This window comes from Diplotaxodon limnothrissa, linkage group LG17 (assembly GCF_057381915.1).
Source record: "Diplotaxodon limnothrissa isolate DT_005_m linkage group LG17, D_limnothrissa_male_GT1.1, whole genome shotgun sequence".
NCBI lineage: Eukaryota > Metazoa > Chordata > Actinopteri > Cichliformes > Cichlidae > Diplotaxodon > Diplotaxodon limnothrissa.
The window spans coordinates 31,648,435-31,667,783 of NC_140612.1; the positions used below are offsets into that span (position 1 = coordinate 31,648,435).

At 39.2% G+C, this 19,349-nt stretch overlaps 2 protein-coding genes and 1 pseudogene across 3 annotated transcripts; all 3 read left to right on the forward strand.

The window, feature by feature from the left end:
* Positions 1-178: 178 nt before the first annotated feature.
* yeats4 (YEATS domain containing 4) lies at positions 179-3,159 on the forward strand. Its single transcript, XM_085376428.1, has 7 exons — positions 179-406; positions 619-738; positions 853-919; positions 1,058-1,152; positions 2,069-2,158; positions 2,275-2,362; positions 2,462-3,159. Exons 1-7 carry the CDS (start codon positions 356-358, stop codon positions 2,629-2,631), a joined length of 681 nt encoding a protein of 226 aa, XP_085232554.1. The 5' UTR covers positions 179-355; the 3' UTR covers positions 2,632-3,159.
* Positions 3,160-4,738: 1,579 nt separating this feature from the next.
* On the forward strand, positions 4,739-17,238 carry napepld (N-acyl phosphatidylethanolamine phospholipase D). 2 transcript variants are annotated; one of them, XM_085375833.1, is made up of 10 exons: positions 4,739-4,961; positions 9,335-9,422; positions 10,632-10,736; positions 11,628-11,768; positions 12,316-12,540; positions 12,634-12,737; positions 12,872-13,037; positions 13,239-13,387; positions 13,760-13,874; positions 15,967-17,238. In XM_085375833.1, the coding sequence occupies exons 1-10, from the start codon at positions 4,822-4,824 to the stop codon at positions 16,096-16,098; spliced, it is 1,365 nt and encodes a 454-aa protein (XP_085231959.1). In that variant the 5' UTR covers positions 4,739-4,821; the 3' UTR covers positions 16,099-17,238. The 2 variants fall into 2 exon arrangements, with proteins under 2 accessions (XP_085231959.1, XP_085231960.1); XM_085375834.1 differs by lacking the exon at positions 4,739-4,961 and adding an exon at positions 7,508-7,766.
* Positions 5,731-7,161, forward strand: LOC146615253 (uncharacterized; annotated as a pseudogene).
* Positions 17,239-19,349: the final 2,111 nt, after the last annotated feature.

The window sequence follows — 19,349 nt, forward strand, 5'->3', positions numbered from 1 at the left end:
TATTGTCAGTCATGTTAGACATCATCATGTCACTTGAAGTAAAAAATCACAGAAGCCTAGAACTAAAAGGTTCATTGACCATAGTTTGGTTGCTTTTGTAATGGCCGCAAACGTTCTTGCTTCCGCCGGGCCCGGAACCTTAGAATCCTGGTAGCCTTTCTATCAGGACAGATTAATACGTTGCACTACCTACTTCCGGCGCTTGTTTGGCTGGCAGTTTAAAATGGTAGTACGCTGTGTGTAACGCCTACTTTTAATGCCTAAATGGCAAGGTTTTTAGACAAGAAAGCTGAGAGGACAACAAAGAGTCCTGCATAACGCACTAAAGGATTAGCGGCACTGTTTTAGTTGTAATATGTTCAAAAAGATGACTGAATTTGGTCCAGATTCCGGGGGGCGCGTTAAGGTAACGTAACTAACGCCACACTCTAGTGTAGTGTAGGCGAACCACTTTGTGATTTTATATCATTTAAAACAATGAGCAGAATAATTTAACGTGGATTGAGATAACTTGACGAAAATCGCGTGGTCGGATTCAATTTATGTACTTCTGTATTTGCCACTTGTACCGTTGTCATGCCTGTTTTTAAATTTCTGTATTCTCTCTGTTGGCTGCAGGGAGTGACTATTGTGAAGCCTATTGTGTTTGGGAATGTTGCCCGCTACTTTGGAAAGAAGAGAGAAGAGGATGGGCACACACACCAGTGGTCTGTGTATGTGAAGCCTTACAGAAATGAGGTGAGGCATCCACATCAGTAAGAGGGATTTAGCAGGGCCTACAAAATGTGTCATTTACCTGAAAAACGATACAAAATGCTGTTTGAAAAGACTTAAAAAATACTTTTCTACCAGGATATGTCAGCTTATGTGAAAAAGATCCAGTTCAAGCTACATGAGAGCTATGGTAACCCTCTGAGAGGTGAGATGACTCTTTACATTGCAAGTATGAAATATTGAAGGATTTACTGGAAATAGTAATCTATCCATTTTTAATATATGACACTTTTTCAGAAAATTCATTATTCTGTGAAGCTCTCTGTGTTTCTCTTATTTCCAGTGGTCACTAAGCCTCCATATGAAATCACAGAGACAGGCTGGGGGGAGTTTGAGATCATCATCAAGATCTTCTTCATCGATCCCAATGAGAGACCTGTAAGAGCCAACACAAATAGTTACTTAGCTGTTTCAGAGAAAGCTGAGCGATCCGTGGTGCAGTTGTCATCACAGTTTCCTTACAACAAGGTCCAGGGTTTGAATCCACCATACAGGTGGACCAGAATGAAAGGGGTTTAATATATTTTGACTGCTTGATGATAGACATTTTAGAGCTTGAGTGGCATGTGGACACAGTGGTTAGCAGCCTTGCCTCAAAGCAAAGTTTGTCCTTCCTGGTCAGCTGGGCCATTTTTGTGTGGAGCATGTTCTCCCTGTATCTGCGTAGCTTCTCTCAGTGTCATCCTCCCACAGTCACACATGTTAGGGTAACTAGTTCTAAATTAGTTGCCTTCCAATCTGTATTAGCTCTGTTATAGACCTGTCCAAGGTATACCCTGCCTCTCACCCTGTGACATCTGGGATAGTTTCCAGCCCATGACCCTGAATTAGATAAGTGGTTAAGGAGATAGATGAGCGGGCTCTCCGTCATCTGCTTTGATTTATTTGGGGGGTGAGGGGAAAGGGAAGAGGGAGACGGAACAAGAGATGCATATAGGAGAGAGCTAGAGTTTAAAATTTTCTAATCAGTTTTATTTATATACCACCAAATCACTTGTTAGGTGAGTGTCTAAACCACCGCCCTAGTATTTCAAATACACATGTTATAAATAAAAGAAATACACACTTTTGAGTGTGGTGTGCTATTTCTCTTAGTGTACAGTTTAAATGGTTCTTCTTTAGTGTATGGTTTCTTATAAGAAAAAAAAACATCAAAAGCCATCTGATTTATATTTACACAACAGCACTGTGTAATCCTCAGCACTTGATAAGTAATATATAGTTGTCTATGAGGATCAGCTTATTTAAAATGTGCCTGTATCCATTGCTTGAATTTCTGGTTTTGTTTTCTTAGGTGACCTTGTACCACCTGTTGAAGCTGTTCCAGTCAGATTCCAGTGCCATGCCCAAGAAGACAGTTGTGTCTGAATTCTACGATGAAATGGTACCATTGGTTTAGACTCTGACGGTGTTTGTATATCAGTTTGTGTGAGCTCATCAATCGCTGTATGTTATTGTTGAGAGCGAGAACTCTGAATGCGTCGTTTTTCTGCGTTTCAGATCTTTCAGGATCCAACAGCCATGATGCAGCAGCTACTGACCACATCGAGGCAACTCACCCTGGGAGCCTACAAACATGAGACGGAGTGTATGTATTCATATATTCAACACTGTTTTAAAAAACAAAACAAAAAGGCATTCACAAGTTTTGAGTCACTTTTGTCTTCATGTCTGTGCGTTTCTCCAGTCGGTGAACTGGAGCAGAGGACCAAGGAGAAACTGGAAGTGGCAAAGAAGAGAACAAGCCAAGAGATCGCGGAGCTGAAAGACAAACTCAAAGCCAGCAGAGAGAACATCAACCACCTTAAGGCAGAAATTAGAAAACTGGAAGAGGACGGAGACCATAAAGAGCACTGAAAGAAGGACAAATATGCTTATGGATGCAATCAGTTGTTGAAGCAATTTTCTGTGCTCCTGCCCTCTCCAAGGATTTAACAAACAAAAAAAAAGTCAGTGTTGTTATTTGTTTGAGGATTTTTGCATTTTATTTTTGTTGAGCGTCCAAGGGAATCTTAAACATGTAAATATGTTTTGAGTTGGTAGGAAAGTGCTTTAAAAATGTAGTCGGCCACAAAAACTCTTCTAAACATACAAATGCTCTAGTTTTGTTTTTTATTGCAACACTCTAAAGAGTCAGAAATCACAAAGTGTTGTGAGCCTTTTTTCTTGTAGCTAAATCAAGTCTGCTTTTGGTTCTATGCATCTGCATCTTTTTTTTGTTCTCCCCAAACATGATCAAACCAGTGAGGGAGAATGATGAAACACAAAGCTGTCATTTCTCTGGTTTGATTTTGAAGCCAGTCTTGTTCAGTCATCCTGATATAAGGTCACTATTACTGTGTCAATTAGGACAAACATTTTTGCACTAGTCACACACGACTTTCAGTGTGAATAGCTTGTCCTTTAGTACTAGCTTCCTCGTGTTTTATGTAAATATTTTTAACAATCGGCTCATAAACATTAGGATACTTTTTTTTCTCAATATAAAGAAGGTGACCTGCTGTGAAAAAAAGTATTTGCCCCCCTCCTGTTTTTTTTTGTTTGTTTGTTTTGCATATTTGTTACATATTTCTGGTCATAATTTAATTCTAATATTAGACAGAAAAAAATCCAAGTAAATACAAACGGCAGTTTTTAAATAAAGGATTTCATTTATTAAGGGGGAGAGATAAGCTCTCCAATCCTCCTTGGCCCTTTGTGGAGAAAGTAGTTATACCTAACCCTAATAACGGATTGTGCCAACCTTGGCAACAAGGACTGCAACTCAGCATTTGTGATAACTGGCGCTGATCACTGTGGAGGAATCATGATCCACTCTTCTTTGCAGAATTGTTTTAATTCAGGCACACTGGTGGGTTTGGAACATAAGGTCATCCAAGTAATATACCAAATAATCTCAACTGGATTGAAGTCTGGACTTAAACTAGGTCGTTCTTTTTTTTTTCTTTTTTTTTAATCATTCAAAGGTAGACTTGCTGTTATGTTTTTGGTTCACTGTCCTGCTACATAACCCAACAGTGTTTCAGCTTCAGGGCACAAATTGGTTGCCATTTTTGCCCAGTCTTTTTCTTGTAGTTGAATTATGAACTCTGACCTGGCTTCTTTTGTGACATCCTGGATCTACTTTTGGGGTAATTTTGGTGGGTCAGCCACTCCAGGGAAGGTTCACCACTGTTCCAAGTTTTCTCTGTATGTGGATTATGACTCTCACTGTGGTTCACTAGAGTGCCAAAGCCTTAGAAATGGCTTTGTAACCCTTTTCAGAATGATGGATGTCAATGACTTTTTGACATCCATCATCCATCAGAATCATCTATTCTTGAGTTTCTTTAGATCGGCATGATGTGTTTCTTTTTGAGAATCTTTGCTTTGTCAGACAGTTTTGAGTGTTTAGTAATTCACCTGGTCTGGCAGTAATCAGGCAACTGCAACTAGTTTTTCAACATTGTGGTTAATTACATTTTATTCATGATTTAACAAGTAGGACAGTTACTTTTCGACATATTCTGTAGGTCTGGATAGCTTTTCCTTTAATAAATCAATTCATCATTTAAAAACTGTAGTTTGTCTATCTAAGATTACAATTTATTTGGTGACCAGTGCTATGTTGTACAATCCATATTCAGGGATTCAGCTTTTAGGATTGTCAAGTAATGCAGTAAATGAAGTGTAACTATTATTTATAGTTTCTACACCAACTAATTTTTAGATTATGGCAAAAAAACCAAAACAAGAACAACACTAAATACATTTTTAATTCATTCAGCCACAATTGGGTTTTTAGTTAATGCATTTTCAGATGAGCAGATCCAAAGTTTAATTTCAAAACCAATTTGAAATTAAATTGTTTGAAATAATCTTAAAGGTCTCGAGTTTGTTTAAAATCAGCGAGATTCTGATTTCCGAAAGTCAGTGAAAGCAACTAACAGGAAGTTCTCACAGTCTTCGCAGTCCGGACACTAAACCTCGTCTGTGCGTAACTTTGTGTCCTCTGGTTGTTTTCTCCGAAAACTGCCAAGTAATTATGGTCAGATACAAGGGCCTGCAATGGAAACAGTGTTGTCCAAGTCTGGACTGTTGTGTTTGGTATGTAGTTGTAAGTTTAATAAGGTTAAGACGCGACTGAATTTAGTGGGTTTCCTTGGGTTACATTCCCTTCAGGTGTCCATCAGGTGGAGGAACTCGAGGTAAGTTAAGTCGTATATAAACTACACAAAGACTCTTTTAAACAGTCCTCATGGGAACCCTACAGTCACATAGTCCACTGCTGTGTCCGGGTCTCAGTCGTCATTTCAAACCGCTTTCTTCGTTATACTATCTTAAAAATATTCAAATTCTCGGTTATCTTACATGAACTAGAACCAGTGACACAGAGACAGCTGGGGCTCCTGCACTGCTGCTACAACTGTGGAAAATCCCAAATGAAAAGCAGTGTCTTTAATTAAAGACGGCATCACTCAAGTTACAAAATTTAATGTAGAGAATATTCCCTTTTTTTGTGCAGCTATATACCTATCACACAACTAAATAGCACTCACGCACACACACAAGAGTATGTATTATTGTGGGGTACACCTTACAATATAAAGCACCTTGTGGCGACTGTTGTTCTGATTTAGCGCTGAATAAATAAAATTGTATTGAAATTGAATGATTTTATTACTTTTGTTTTGGCTGAGGTATAATAATTAATATAATAATAATAATTACTAGTAACATTGGCGGTGGAATCAATGTTTAAAATACTGATTTAAAAATATTTTTCTTTTTTAACCCTCTGATGCATAGTGGTCACTGGAGTGGACAGCTACTAAAACGTACATATCTCTTTAATGCATTGGTTTCTATGGTGGAACTGCATATTAGCCTCTAGAGTGCTCTCTGCTGCCATGCTCCATTGAGGTCAATTCAGTGTTCAGTTAGTGCAACTGCAAGTAAATTTCCTCTGAATCAAAGATGGCAGACAAACTGTCACCCCTGCCGACCACTGCTGGCATATCCTGTCAATCCTTCTATGCTAAAAGAGCCCAACAGGTAAAAAAAAATATGATGATATGCAGTAACATCTAGGGAAGGATATTATCTGTTTGGAATAAGAAATTGTTATGTCTAATATGTAGAAAACTACAATTAACCATGTGTCCACTGTAGTGGACATCATGCATTACCCACTATATTTTTTTAACAGAAGTCATAAATTGTCTCACTGTTTTTTGGGACTGTTTTGGTTATAATTAAGCATATAATTGTTACATTTATAAGCTACTCATTTAAAATATATATTTCTGTGCAGATCAGCTGTAGTTTGAGTTACTATAATAATTATTTTATCATATTTTGTAGACTTCAAATGCAGCAAAGAATAAGGCAGCGTACAGAATAGTCCAGGAAATTCCATCCAGCTCCAGTGATGATGATTTCATTGATGAGTGCAGTGATGAGGAGTTCAGTGATAAGTCCAGTGATGATGAGAGTGGCTGCCAGAGCAGAACAGAGACATAGGAACTACGGATGATGAAGACACAGACAGTCAGGATGCAGAAAGTGAGAACGATGAGGGGCAGGATGAAGAGGAAGGTCAGTATGATCAGGGAGCTGTGGGAGATGGGTACATGGCACCTGACCATACTCAAGCCCGCAAAAATATTTGGAAAGTCCAAGACAATGACTTGGTTGGAGACTTGCCTCCTTTTCTAGGAGAGTGGAAATTGAATGTGGAGGGGAAGGATCCCATAGATTTCTTCAGACATCTGTTTCCAGCAGATCTAATTGATAATATAACATACAACACCAACTTGTATGGGAAAGAACTGTCAGTAACAAGAGAAGAGATTCTCCCTCCAGCAATGCAAAAGAGGAAGACCCAGTGGGACCCCACAACCCGTGAAGTGGAGAGCAGTCACCAAAGTAGCCTGTGAGGTCAGGTTTGCCACAGGATATCACTGGCCCCAACTGACCGAGGTGAAAAATGCAAACAGGTGCCATGATGTTGTGTGCACACGGAAGACCAAATACATCTGCATGCAATGCTGTGTGCCATTGTGCCCTGGATGCGTTGCAAACTTTCGCACAGCCTAGGTGTGATGAACATAGAACTGTTTGGAGATGCAGAGACTAAGATGTCAGTTTGTGTTTTCTTCCAGCATGCTACTAAGGGCTTGGTAATACTGTCCTGCATCGTTATAGAACTGTGTAGACTCAAAAATGTTTCTCTTGTTGGAGATAGTTTGCCATATTCAGGTGTAGGATTCATAGCTAGGACTGTTGATTGGTTTTGTTATTTACGTCTAAACATTGGGGCCTTATGAGTTGAAAGTTCCAAAAAAAATTGCTGAGATGTTTTTCAAAGGATACAAGCAAACAAGTGTTTGTATATTTACAATAGAACACAAGGTAATTAATTTTTACAGTAAATTCACAGTATTTCATGCTAAGTGCTCAGGCGCATATAGTCCACTGGAGTGGACAAGTTTATAACTTTATAAAAAAACATATTTTTGAAAAAAAAAAGAGTTAAACATTTTTTTTCATGTCCTGAGAAGAATAAAAGCACTTAAGAAAAAAAATCTTGACCAAGGCTTTCATAATTCATGCATCAGAGGGTTAATAATATAGTTCGTTACAGCGGTTTTCTCCTTCATAAAATATCCCACAGCCGCGGCGAGAGTTTGTCGCGTCACGTGATCAAAGGGTTTTTCGCACCGACGTCAGAGAAGCCGAGCTGGTACCGAGATATGGTCCGTAACCGTCCTGCTGCATTAAGAACTTCACATTTTTTCTTTGAACGACGTCCTGCTAACAGCCGGCTTAACGTTTCCTGTCGATAGTCCCTCCGGGGTAATGCTGCAGTGATGTAAACTGTGCTGCAAAATGCGTGCAGCTCCTCATAAATGCTGCTCATTAAAACAGTCAGAAGCTAACGTTTATGCAGAGAACATGTCTCCTCGCTAAGGAAAGCACTGGTGGTATTCTGAGTTCAAGTTTTCGGGAAGGTAGGTGCTAGAACCTGACGTTAGACGACGCTTGTGGTATACGATAATGCTATGGTGGCCTGTTCCTAGAGTCATTGTTTTCCTTTTGAACACACTTGCTAGGCGAGTTCTCGGTAAAATACAGTGTGCAGTATTTCCTTCTTACGCTTGGTGAGGATATAATGGTTTAGTTTGTCAGTAGTGGTTTGCAGTTTGCCATCCTTATCGCGTGTTTGACACCTTTGCAACAGGAAACGGATAAATGTCATAATGTGCTGGTTAAACTCGATCAGTTGGCAGCTGTTGTCATGTTCATAATTATTTCCTTTCATGAATTCTTAATTAATTTCACAGCAGTATATATGATTAAGTCTATTTCGAACTTGTGTCAAGGTTATTTCTAGCATGTGCTGTCCAGTTTTTAAAGCTCACATGTGCGTTTATTCAATAGTAAAGTGATATTTCTCTTGAATTCAGGAAAAACCTGACTCGAGGTTGTTTGTTGTTTATACAACCGTGGCAGGCATGCTGGCTAGATGCAAAGACCTATTTTGATTGTCATCCACAGAGCCCCATTGTTAACCTGGTGTGTGTGTGTAAGTTCCATTCATGAGGCCAAGTGCATCATCAGCATGGCATGGTTTAATGTGTGGATTTCCCCACAGAGAGCAAGTGCACTTTGGTTTTTTTGTTTCATAACTGCATTAGATGTAGTGGTTTATTTACTCCACTTCCCTCTGGGATTAATAAAGTTTCTCTGATTCTGATTATTTCTCTTTGCATAAGAGGATCCATGAAGGAAGCATTGCTGAGTGCATGATAGTGAGGGTGTATTCCAAACTCTGATAGTTGTGGATAATAGCAGGATAAGGAAGGGCTGTGATTAGACTTCTTGGCTTTCTCTCGTCTAAGTGCCTTCATAAATATATGCTTCTTTATCTGATGAAATCATTATTCACTCCGGTCACACACCCAGTCCTGTTTGAATGCTTTACGGCAAGGCAAACTCCATTTAAAGTTTAATTCTGCACCACCGTGTTTGAAGGAGACATTCACCCAAAAAAATTGCAGTTTAAGGTACCCATGAGTTCTTGCACGCTGTTAAGCTTTAATGTGGTAAACAGTGGAATTACAGTGCAAATGTCTTTAGATTTGTGTGTGTCAGAACATCAGTTACTTCTCAATCGCTGTTACTCAAGAGAAAAAAGCTGTCAACACACTTCTTCCTGCCAGCAAGTCCTTAATTATAAAAGCGGTGGCAAGGTTTGAACAACTGAATTTAATACACAGTGGAAGCATTTAAATGTCACGTCAGATAATAGTTTTATTTGAATACAGTAAAGCTGATGTCACTGTGCCTGATTATCATCTTTTTGTCTTATGCAAAGTGTTGCAGTTTAACTGTCTGCTGTTTGTGTGTTCTGTTATCAGTACAGTTCTATCAGTGAAAGGGGCCAGGCTATAACTTGGTTGCAGTTGTGTTTATGTAATGTCTTTGTTCTCATTGTCTTCTGGTATAATTGTGGTTCTGCTCGCTGTGCAGGACTTTGCAGCACTGTTGTGAAGTTAATACTGTGTTTGTGTGTCAGTGCTAGGTGTGGTCGGGGCGCTGAAGCCATGGAGAAGCCGTCATCTTCAGACAGAGCTGAGCTCGAGGAGAGAAAAGGCCTGGTGGAGGTAATGCACATTATCAGCTGCAATTAGATGGCGCCGTGGTTTAAATGGAAAGTTCACCGCAAAATGAAATATAAATGTTTTTCCTCTTGCCTATAATCCTCTTAATACAGCACCATCACAACAAAAGACATCTGCCTTCTGTTGAATATAATGGAAAAAGGTGGCACATGTTTACAAAGTTCTGCTTGGTAGCACTGCAAATTTGGTTGCATATTTGCTTTAGTTTTTTAGCTGGAGGTGAATATTGATAAGATTTTGTTGAAAGCGTTGGTATTCTCACATCCATCCATCCATCCTCCGCTTGTCCAAAGTTGGGTTGCGGTGGCAGCAGGTATTAGCTTGCGCAGTGTATTCTAGATGTCCTTCTCCTTAACCAGACTTTCCACTTCCTCCTGGGGTATCCCAAGGCGCTCTCCCAGGCCAGATGAGATATATGATCTCTCCAGAGGGTTCAGGGTCTACTTTGGGGTCTCCACCCAGTTGGGCTTGCCCAGGAGGTGCCAGAACCACCTCAGCTGGGTCCTTTTGACATGCAGGAGCAGCATCTCTACTCTGAGATCGCTCCACATGTCTGAGGCCCTCACCCTATCCCGAAGGCCCAGTCACTCTAGGGAGGAAACTGTTACTTTCTGATTTCAGTCTTTAGTAATTTTCTGTGTGGGGAACCAAATGAAATCCTACATAGATCTTCAGTGTAGCTGTATTATTATCTGATTGTGAACACAGTGTGGAAGCAGAGCAAGGGAAAAAAGAGACTGAGGAGTGCAGAAGCAACACTGCTATGAGTTTGATCCATTTGTTTTTCAGTGTCCAACTGTTGAGGGGAAAAAAAGGCCAGCCCTGGTAAACTTTGAAAACCGGTTTTTAATTCCCATTCCGAAACACACCTGTGCTTTTTCTTTTGACCTGCCAAATGTAATTACATGTTAAAATAGGTGCTTTGAAAAGGCTTTGCAATTACTGCTCAGGTCATTAACTCATGATAACCGTTAAAGGGACTTCTTAGTGTTTTTAAAACTGTTGTGTAATCCTGATGTATGTGTCAGTCTTTGACGCCAGAAGAATTTGCAGAATTTAATAAAAGCACTGATGTTATTTTTTTCATGTTTTCTCAATACGTTCTTGTATGTTAAATGTCTATTTTCAATTCTTAAAAATGTTTAGAAGAATTCAAGTTTACTATAGTTTCTATGTGTACTCATTGTTCAGGATGGTGGCGAGCCTAGAGGTGCTGAGGGTGGAGAGGTGGATGCTCGGACTCCAAGGAAGAGCAGCTCCTCCCGCAAAAGCTTCCGCCTGGACTACCGACTGGAGGTAAGACCCTCTATTACTGTCACCCTGCTATCTAATAAAACCCAAATCATGAGGCTTCAGTTTCACCTCAGAGCTTCTTCGTTCTGTGAAGTCCTCCTCTCTAGTTCCGCATGTTGTGTTTTGTTACATCCGAGTTCAGCTTTTAATGTCATGGATCACACAGTGTTCTTAAATTGGTTATATCAGGTGGTTGCTGTGTCTGTATCTACATTAGCATGCTTTAAATCTCATCTCACAGAAAGAGAAGTTTTTCTGTTGTTATTAATCATGTCAGAAAAACCTCCCTCGTTCTGTGGTGTTCCACAGGGATCATTTTTGGAACTATCCTGTTTAGCTTGTAGATGTTAACTCTTGAAAAGATAATATCTAATTTATAAAAACATTTCTACAAACTGTTTGATTTCCAAGTTTTAGTTAAATAACAATTTCTACATTTCATTTCTGATGAAAGAGACTCTTACCATTGTCCCAGATAGCGCAATCCCAAGGTTCAAACAAGGCAGTAGGTTTGTTCGTTCTGTTAAATCTAGCTTATGTAACCTTGGGGTAATGTTGAATAGTTCCCTTTCTTTAGGTTGTTATGTCAGGAGTGGAACTTGTTTATTTTATCTAAGGGGCATCTTTTTGCTCCAAAACTTTGGAATAAGTTGTTTTATTGCTTCAGATGGGGCTTTTAAAAATGGGTAAAGTCAGGCTTTGGGGTCTTTGTGTCTGACTTTGTCTTGTTTATGTGTCCGTTTTGTTGTTTTGGTTTTATTTAATGTTTCTTCTTTAGGCATCAGGCACTTTGTGACTTTCCTGTGAAAAATAAACTTGTATATTTTATACAACTGTAGATTCCAAAATGACTTGCTAACATAGCAAATATGCTATTATTTACTTTTTTTGCAGGAAGAAGTGACAAAGTCGTGTCGGGACAAACATGGCCGCTGGGCTAACCCCTGGCCAACGTGGCGCTTTCCTTCCTACTCGATGCTGTTCAGGTTCCTGTTCTTAGAAAAAGATAACAGCAATGTACCTTCTAGTAAAGAGGTAGGTAATCACTTACTTATAATCACCAGTTTACTATTAGCTGTTGGTTTTAATCCAAGTCGCAGTGAAGCGTCACTAATCAATTTTTAAATGTGCAGGTCTCAAGTTTATATAGAAAACAGCTGTTGGCAAAATTTTGCCTCCTTGGAAATGAGTTCAGGACAAATACATCTTTACTAAGAATCACTGGCCGATTTCATCTCACACACACACTATTTATAGGTCTTATTGGAAAACCTGCTGAGCTCAGTGAGGGCTTAACAAGCTGCTTTCACACTGCAACAGAAAAAAGGTTAACCCGTTATTAGCACAGACTCTACTGTTTGTTGCTATATTCAAACTTTTAAAAATGGGTGTGCTTACCAACTACTAGCAAATTCATAGGTGTAAAGTACAGTTATAGCAAAGGTGGCCTTCAGCATTAAATAATTTGCCCCTCCTGCACCCATCTGTTTCATCCCTTCTTACATCTTACTTTGTCTGTTATTTATTTATTTTTTAAACTATGGATGGCCTGTTCCTCTCCCTCGTCTCTCTGTCTCTAAAGGCCCTGGATCGTGAGCTCCCTGTGATGGAGCCATACTTTGTGCAGAACCCAAACCTCTCTGGCTCTGGTCCAGGACTGAGAGTCACATGGCTGGGCCATGCCACAGTTCTGGTTGAAATCGATGGGGTGAATGTTCTGACAGATCCAATCTTCAGTCAGAGGGCATCGCCGATCCAATATATGGGACCCAAAAGATTCAGAGGTCCTCCTTGCACTGTGGAGCAGGTTCCTATATATACATACATATATTTTTGTTTGTTAAAATTTTTTATTTATTCCTCCACCTTTAAGGTTCTTCTTTTACTTTCCTGCCAACAGCTTCCTAGGATTGATGCAGTGGTCATCAGTCACTCTCATTACGATCATCTGGATGCTGGATCTGTGGCCAGTCTTAATGCTCGCTTCGGAGGAGAGCTACGCTGGTACGTGAGGTGGATCAGTGGTTCACAATATTATTTCCATTCATGTCATATGTTCACTTCCCACTGTCAAACACTGTGCCCTTTAGTGCCCTTTATTAGAAATTACATGTACCTTTTTGCATTGTGTGTGTCAGGTTCGTGCCAATGGGTTTGATGGACTGGCTGATGAAGATGGGCTGTGAGAATGTGATGGAGCTGGACTGGTGGGAGGAGAACTGTGTCCCAGGTCATGATGATGTCACGTTTGTTTGCACACCCTCGCAGCACTGGAGCAAACGCACAGCATGGGATGATAACAAAGTAAGATAATAACAACAACAATATGCACATTATTGCTTAATTGTTTAATAAGATTTAGTGAAGTGCCATGACCCTAAACAAGCCAACAGCAGAACTTTGTCATTTTTATAGGACAACAAATTCTGTTTAAATCTTTATCTTGAATTCAAAACAGATAAAATTGATAAAATTCAGGTCTTTTTTAAAAAAAAAATTTTCCAGTCTTTATGGAGCAGCTGGACCGTTTTGGGTCCAGACCATCGTTTCTTCTTTGCTGGCGACACTGGCTACTGTTCTTCCTTTGCGGAAATAGGACGACGCTTTGGACCATTTGACCTTGCAGCAATCCCTATCGGAGCATACCTGCCCAGGTAATACACATGTGCACTTTATTAAGAACATCCTTACAATCTAATGTTTGGCCACTGAATTTGCTTTTGTAATGTACATTCGGAACACGTCTAATGATTATTTTAACATTTCTACAGACAGTACTTTGTCACAATTACAAAAAAATAAATAGTTTTCTAAATAAGTAAACATATGTGGGAAAATGATGGCACTGTAGATTCAGTTTTTATTTACTCTGTTCTAGAGGTACATTCATGTTTCAACGATAAAGTCGGTAGGTAGAGTTAATTGCAGTTAACTCTACCTCTAAGCTATTCATTTTTCCATAATGCTGTGCCTATTGTAACAAAAACAGATATCAAAGACTACTTGAATATTACTTGGTTTTTCAGAGACGTGATGAAAGGACAGCATGTAGATCCAGAGGAGGCCGTTCAGATTCACGAGGACCTTCAGGCCAGACAGTCGGTGGCCATTCACTGGGGCACCTTTGCCCTCGCGTATGAGGTAATGCCACACAAATACATTTATTTAGTTATGGATCCCTTATATATTCTTTAAATAAATATTTAAAACCTAGATGATTTGCCTTCTTTGAAAGAGTTGGAATAGAAGATCAATGGCCCTCTAATGCCTGAGATTTGCAAAGATGGAATAATCAATTCTGTAGCATCAGAATCCACTTACCGGCTCAATGTGTTTATTAAGTTTGTGGTTTTATGTTGAACTATTGACTATTCACTGGACTACTGCACAGTGAATTTAAAGATTCTTATTGTCACCATGGCATTGCCACCATGAATACTTCAACTTTGCTTTAAAACATTGGTTATAGGGATTTAAAGTCATGATGCTATTTCCATTACTCAATGCATACCTCTTTCTCATCAAAATTTGATTTTGTCCATATCTCACTATCTTCCCAAGATTAACTTCCAGTGATCACTCCTGCGTTACTGTTGTAACAGACACATCTGAGTTGTGAGCCTCCCCTAGTCTTTTTTCCCCCTCTAACCCCATTTCTTTAACAAGCAAACACATGTTTATATTTGTGCTTTGGTCATGCTTAATGTTCACATGTGTTTTTGCTCTATATCTTTTGACTTATTTGAGCTACCCTACTAAATCCTGGTGTACTAAATAGAGGACATCCTGGGCTTTCCAATGATACGTCATGTGTTTGGGTCCCCTTTTAGCTACAAAAAGGAAGGAAATCACACAAAATTAATGGGAAGATTCTTTTTTCCTCTGTTCTCATGAGGATATAATCATTTTGAAACAAGTTAGTTGACAGGTTGACTGACTGGTGTTTCTATTTTTTTTTTTTTTTACAACAAAGGTTACATAATGCAAGGTATTTCAGTAGCATTCAATTTAGTATTTTGTTACTATTATACAACCTCACTTCCAAAATTGTTGAGGCACTGTATGAAATGTAAATAAAAACAGAATGCAGTGATTTTCAGATCTCAAACCCATATTTGATTGATAATGAAACATAAAAAAAGCATCAAATGATTAGAGACATTTTACCATTTCCTGAAAGATATTGGCTCATTTTGAATTTGATGGGAGCAGCACATCTCAAAAAAATTTGGGATGGAGGCAACAAAAGATTGATAAACTAAGTGAGACTAAAGAGAAACAGCTGGAGGAACACTTTACAGCTAATTAGTGTTATTGGCAATGGGTCACTAACATGATTTGGCATAAAAAGAGGGTTTCTTCAAAGTGATCTTAACCACCCTGAAAAAAAAACAAAAAAACTGCATTTGTAAATTATTTAAAAAATTCTAAAATTGACTTAAAAAGACTTTAAATAGTACATATCATCTACAGAATTCAGATAATCTGGAGAAATCTGTGTGCAAGGGCCAAGGTTAAAAATCAGTAATGTCCTAAAAACGTTGAGCCCACAGGTGTAACTGCATTACAATTTGCATGATTCTGTCATGAAAAATCAAAGCATTGTCTCAGGAACACTTCCTGAAACCACTCAGTGAGTACAGTTTACCATGTTATGCACAAATGTGGGCTAAATCTACATCATGAAAAGAAGTAGCCGTATAGGAACAGGCATAAGATCTTCAACAGGCTATAGCTCATTTAAAATGGACAGAGTCAGATTAGAATAATGAGACAGCATTTCTCTCCCAAAGCTGGTCTACTCATTACCCAGTCATTTATGGACTGTTTATCTTGTGGAAAGCACAGGTTTATGAGATTTGCAAATCATCATTCTCTTTTTATTTACATTTTACAGAGCATTCCAATTTTTTTGTAATCGAAGGCAGTTAGTATTTGAGGTTGCAATAGACCTAAGAGCTACTCTGTGAGTGCCATATCAATGCAAGAGCTCGTTGTTTAGATATAGTGTTGTGACACTATTATGTTCTGGCAACACAGTAAAACAAAGGTTTCATTGTTGAGCTGCATGAGTATTCCTGCAGCCGTCCCAGTTTAATGCAGCCTCTGTTGAAATCGAAGTGATATAAATGTAATAATCACTGAAAAATCTGCAGAACTAAACAAAAACTGAATGTGTTGGAGTAGCTGCTCGAACAATATCTTAACATGCATGTTTTCTCTTGTCATGCAGTATTACCTCGATCCACCTCTTCGACTCAGAGAGGCTTTGGAACAGAAGGGACTGAAACCAGATTGTTTCTTCACTTTGCATCATGGGGAGTCTCGCCTTATATCTGCACAGGACGAAGACGTCTTCGACTGATGTGCAGTGTTTTTGTGGCCCGTTTCTATGGATTTGTCTGTAACAAAGTGCAGTAAATTCATAACATGCAGAATCCCAGTTTAAAAAAAAAAGTTGTGATAATTGCATATGTATATGCAGCCTGTATCAACTAGAAATCAAAACTAGGCCACAATATTGAATGTTGCACTGCCATCACATGGTCATTGGTAGGCAGTACTACCTACAGGAGCTGTTCTTCTCATGGTTCATAAATAAGCAAAAGGCATAAGATTTACTTGATCCTGGAATCTGTACTTGGTTCTGTGTAGTAGTCAGTGTGGCAAATGAAACATGGTAAAAGTATATCAAACAAATTTAGACAACTAGATTTTTAAAATTTGAACTGTATTAAAAACACCAAAAACTTTTTGTATTGCCAAACAAGTAATCTTATTTTGTGCAGCTCAGTATTTGTGAAATGCTAACTTGCATTCTAGTGTGCATTATTGTGATTGAAATTTCGTGGTGTGCACACTGCTTTACACCGAACGAGAGAAAAATTCTCTGCGGGTACAATTTTACAGATCAGAGGATCTGGTTAAAATACATCTGCTGTGCTTATATCTTAAGTAAAGTTTTCTTTCAGGATCTTAGAAGCTGTAATATGAAAGAAATACTAGAGGATAGAGGATTTTGTGGTGTAATAATATTTCAACATTGATGTTAAATCATGCAACACTACAAAGACTTTTCTGAATGTGCTACGAGAACTCAAAATTGAGCGACGCAAAAATAGTTTATCTATTATCAGAGTCTGAAACTCCCAGCGACCAAGTGCCGATAGCAAACGTGGAGCAGTGCTGTCTAGATGTAGAAGTTGAGCTGGGTTCAGCTTCGTGCCTTGCAAATATTATGCACTGCTGCAGGTTTAGACATTTGGCTTTGATGCTGTGAAACCACAGTTTCTTTCTTTGCTTATCAGTGTGATCATTTCCAGTTTTACCTTTCCGTTTTTAGCCGGATGGGTTTGAGTCAAAGAGCAACAGTAGATTAGTGTTTTTGAACACAGTTGAAGCAAAATTTGGTTTTTACTGCCTGAATGTATGAACACATAACAGCACAATGTTGAGCTCATGTACTGCAGTAACAGGTTTATAAAGGTAAAAAGAAAAATGTTGTTTACATGTCACAGTGTCACTGATTTACAGAATAAATATTACTTTGCATTTAAAATGGTGTTGTTTTTTCTCTTCTTTTTTTGTTAGTAGTAAGATCTAAAAAATAAATGTGCACACTTTTCAAACATTAGTGCCCGAAGTGTTAGCATTGCAACAGGCACACTGGTAGACAAAAACAGGTGGGCATTTTCAACAGCGAGAAGTACTCTGGCGTCTTGATTCTGTATTTTTAGTGTAAAATAATACTGTGCTTCTACCACCCAAATTATTAATGTCATTTAATAAACAGGTCAGTGTATGAAATAACACCTACAGGCTTAGAAATTTATTTAAAGCCCCCAGCAAACAGCTGCTAACTGGATATTCTTTTTCTGACCACTGTAAGTCCTAGCTTTGGTTGTGTGGGAAAATCCAAATTTAACTTCAGTCATTTAAATCTAATTTCTTCCTCATTCTGATGCTTAATTTAAAGTTAAGCAGATACATTCCTAAATGTACTGAGTTGCTATTTGGCTGATTTGCTGGCATTTGAACAGGTGCACCGAAAGAAGAGTAATTTACTTTAGTCCCCTTCTTTATTCCATTTTCCATGGATATAGTTTTGAAATTCCACATTTCACTTTTTATTGACCGGGCTAAAGATTGGATTTCAGACTGAATTAAGGATTGAAAACAATTTGGTTAAAATTACTAATATGAACATAAGTTTAACAATTAAGTTCAAACGACCCAGAGCTAAATATTTGAGAAAAAAGATTTCAGGGACAGTCAAGGTTTAATTTGCCCAACAAAGGCAAGGAGGTTATTTTATAAAATAGGAATTCAAACCCTTTTCCATAGCAGCACATGGCTGCCCAGGGATGTCCAGTATATCCAAATGGTTCTTGGAAAAAAAATCTTGTATAACATCTTGTAATTAAGACAAATATTAAAGATTTATTTTCTTTTTTTGCATTTGTGACCTCTGTGTAGTGTCTTCTCTGGTCTGCATTCACAACAAAAAGGCAATGGTTAGAATGCTCTCTTTTTAATGTCGTGGGCAATCAGCACAAAATCTCGCAGGAATCCTCCATTATTCTGATTACCCAGAATCCCTTGCCCTTTGTGAATATTGCAGGGTCACTTTTTCGACAGTAGGTGGCGCCAATGTCCCATTTAGCGGGATTTAACTTCAACTCTATTTAACTATGTTACACACACCCCCCTTAAATCCTGCTAAATTGGGGCATGACAACAGAAAAACAGAAACTTCCAATGCATAAAACATAACAGTGTGACCGTGGGAGCACAAGATAGTTCAAGTCAGTTAAAAAAACTTTCCATATGGAATAAGGCAAGCAAGAGAGCGGCCAATTCCCCTGCCAACCCAGATATGAAAGATGCCGTATACACCTCCCATGATGTGAACATTGCTCCACGCAGGTATTACCCAAAACGTTCTGAGTAACAGCACATTTGCAAAACGGCTAGTAATCTATCCTGAAAACATATTTCGCACAAATGAAAACAAGGAGTCAACTGTCGACACTGAATCATCAACCTGTTGTTCATTGATCTCACAAATGAGACGTGTTGGAGGTTTCACAGGTCTACCTGATCTAGTACAAAGAGGTGGTGGCTGTGTACGCACTACACGGTCCCCTGTACTCAGTCGTGTGTCAGTCACAAGCTCAGGGGAAAGGACATGTGGAGCATCTCCCGCCAGAAGCTGCGAGGAGGCACTCCGGGACACAACAGATTCAATAGAGGGGGCAGGGGAGGGCAACCGGGAAACCAACGGGTCACACCCAGCAGGCGGGGCCACAGTCGATTCTGCCTCAGAGGTTGGGACGCTGAAAGCCGCACCAAGAGAACAACCAGGTTGACCAACCGCAGAGTCCCTGTCACTTGCTTGGTCTATCTGCATGAGCCAGCGAACCGTCTTCGTCTCACCATCCTGCACATCACCTGGAAGTTCTGGTTCACCTTGTCCACTATCCGCAACCGAGGGGCAGGTTGACACTGGTATGCACTCGTTTCCTGCAGGAATGAAACTCACAGGAAGTAGTAGGTTTCGGTGAACAACTTTTTCCCTGAGAGTCACAGGGTCTCTGATGTGGTACACATCAGATC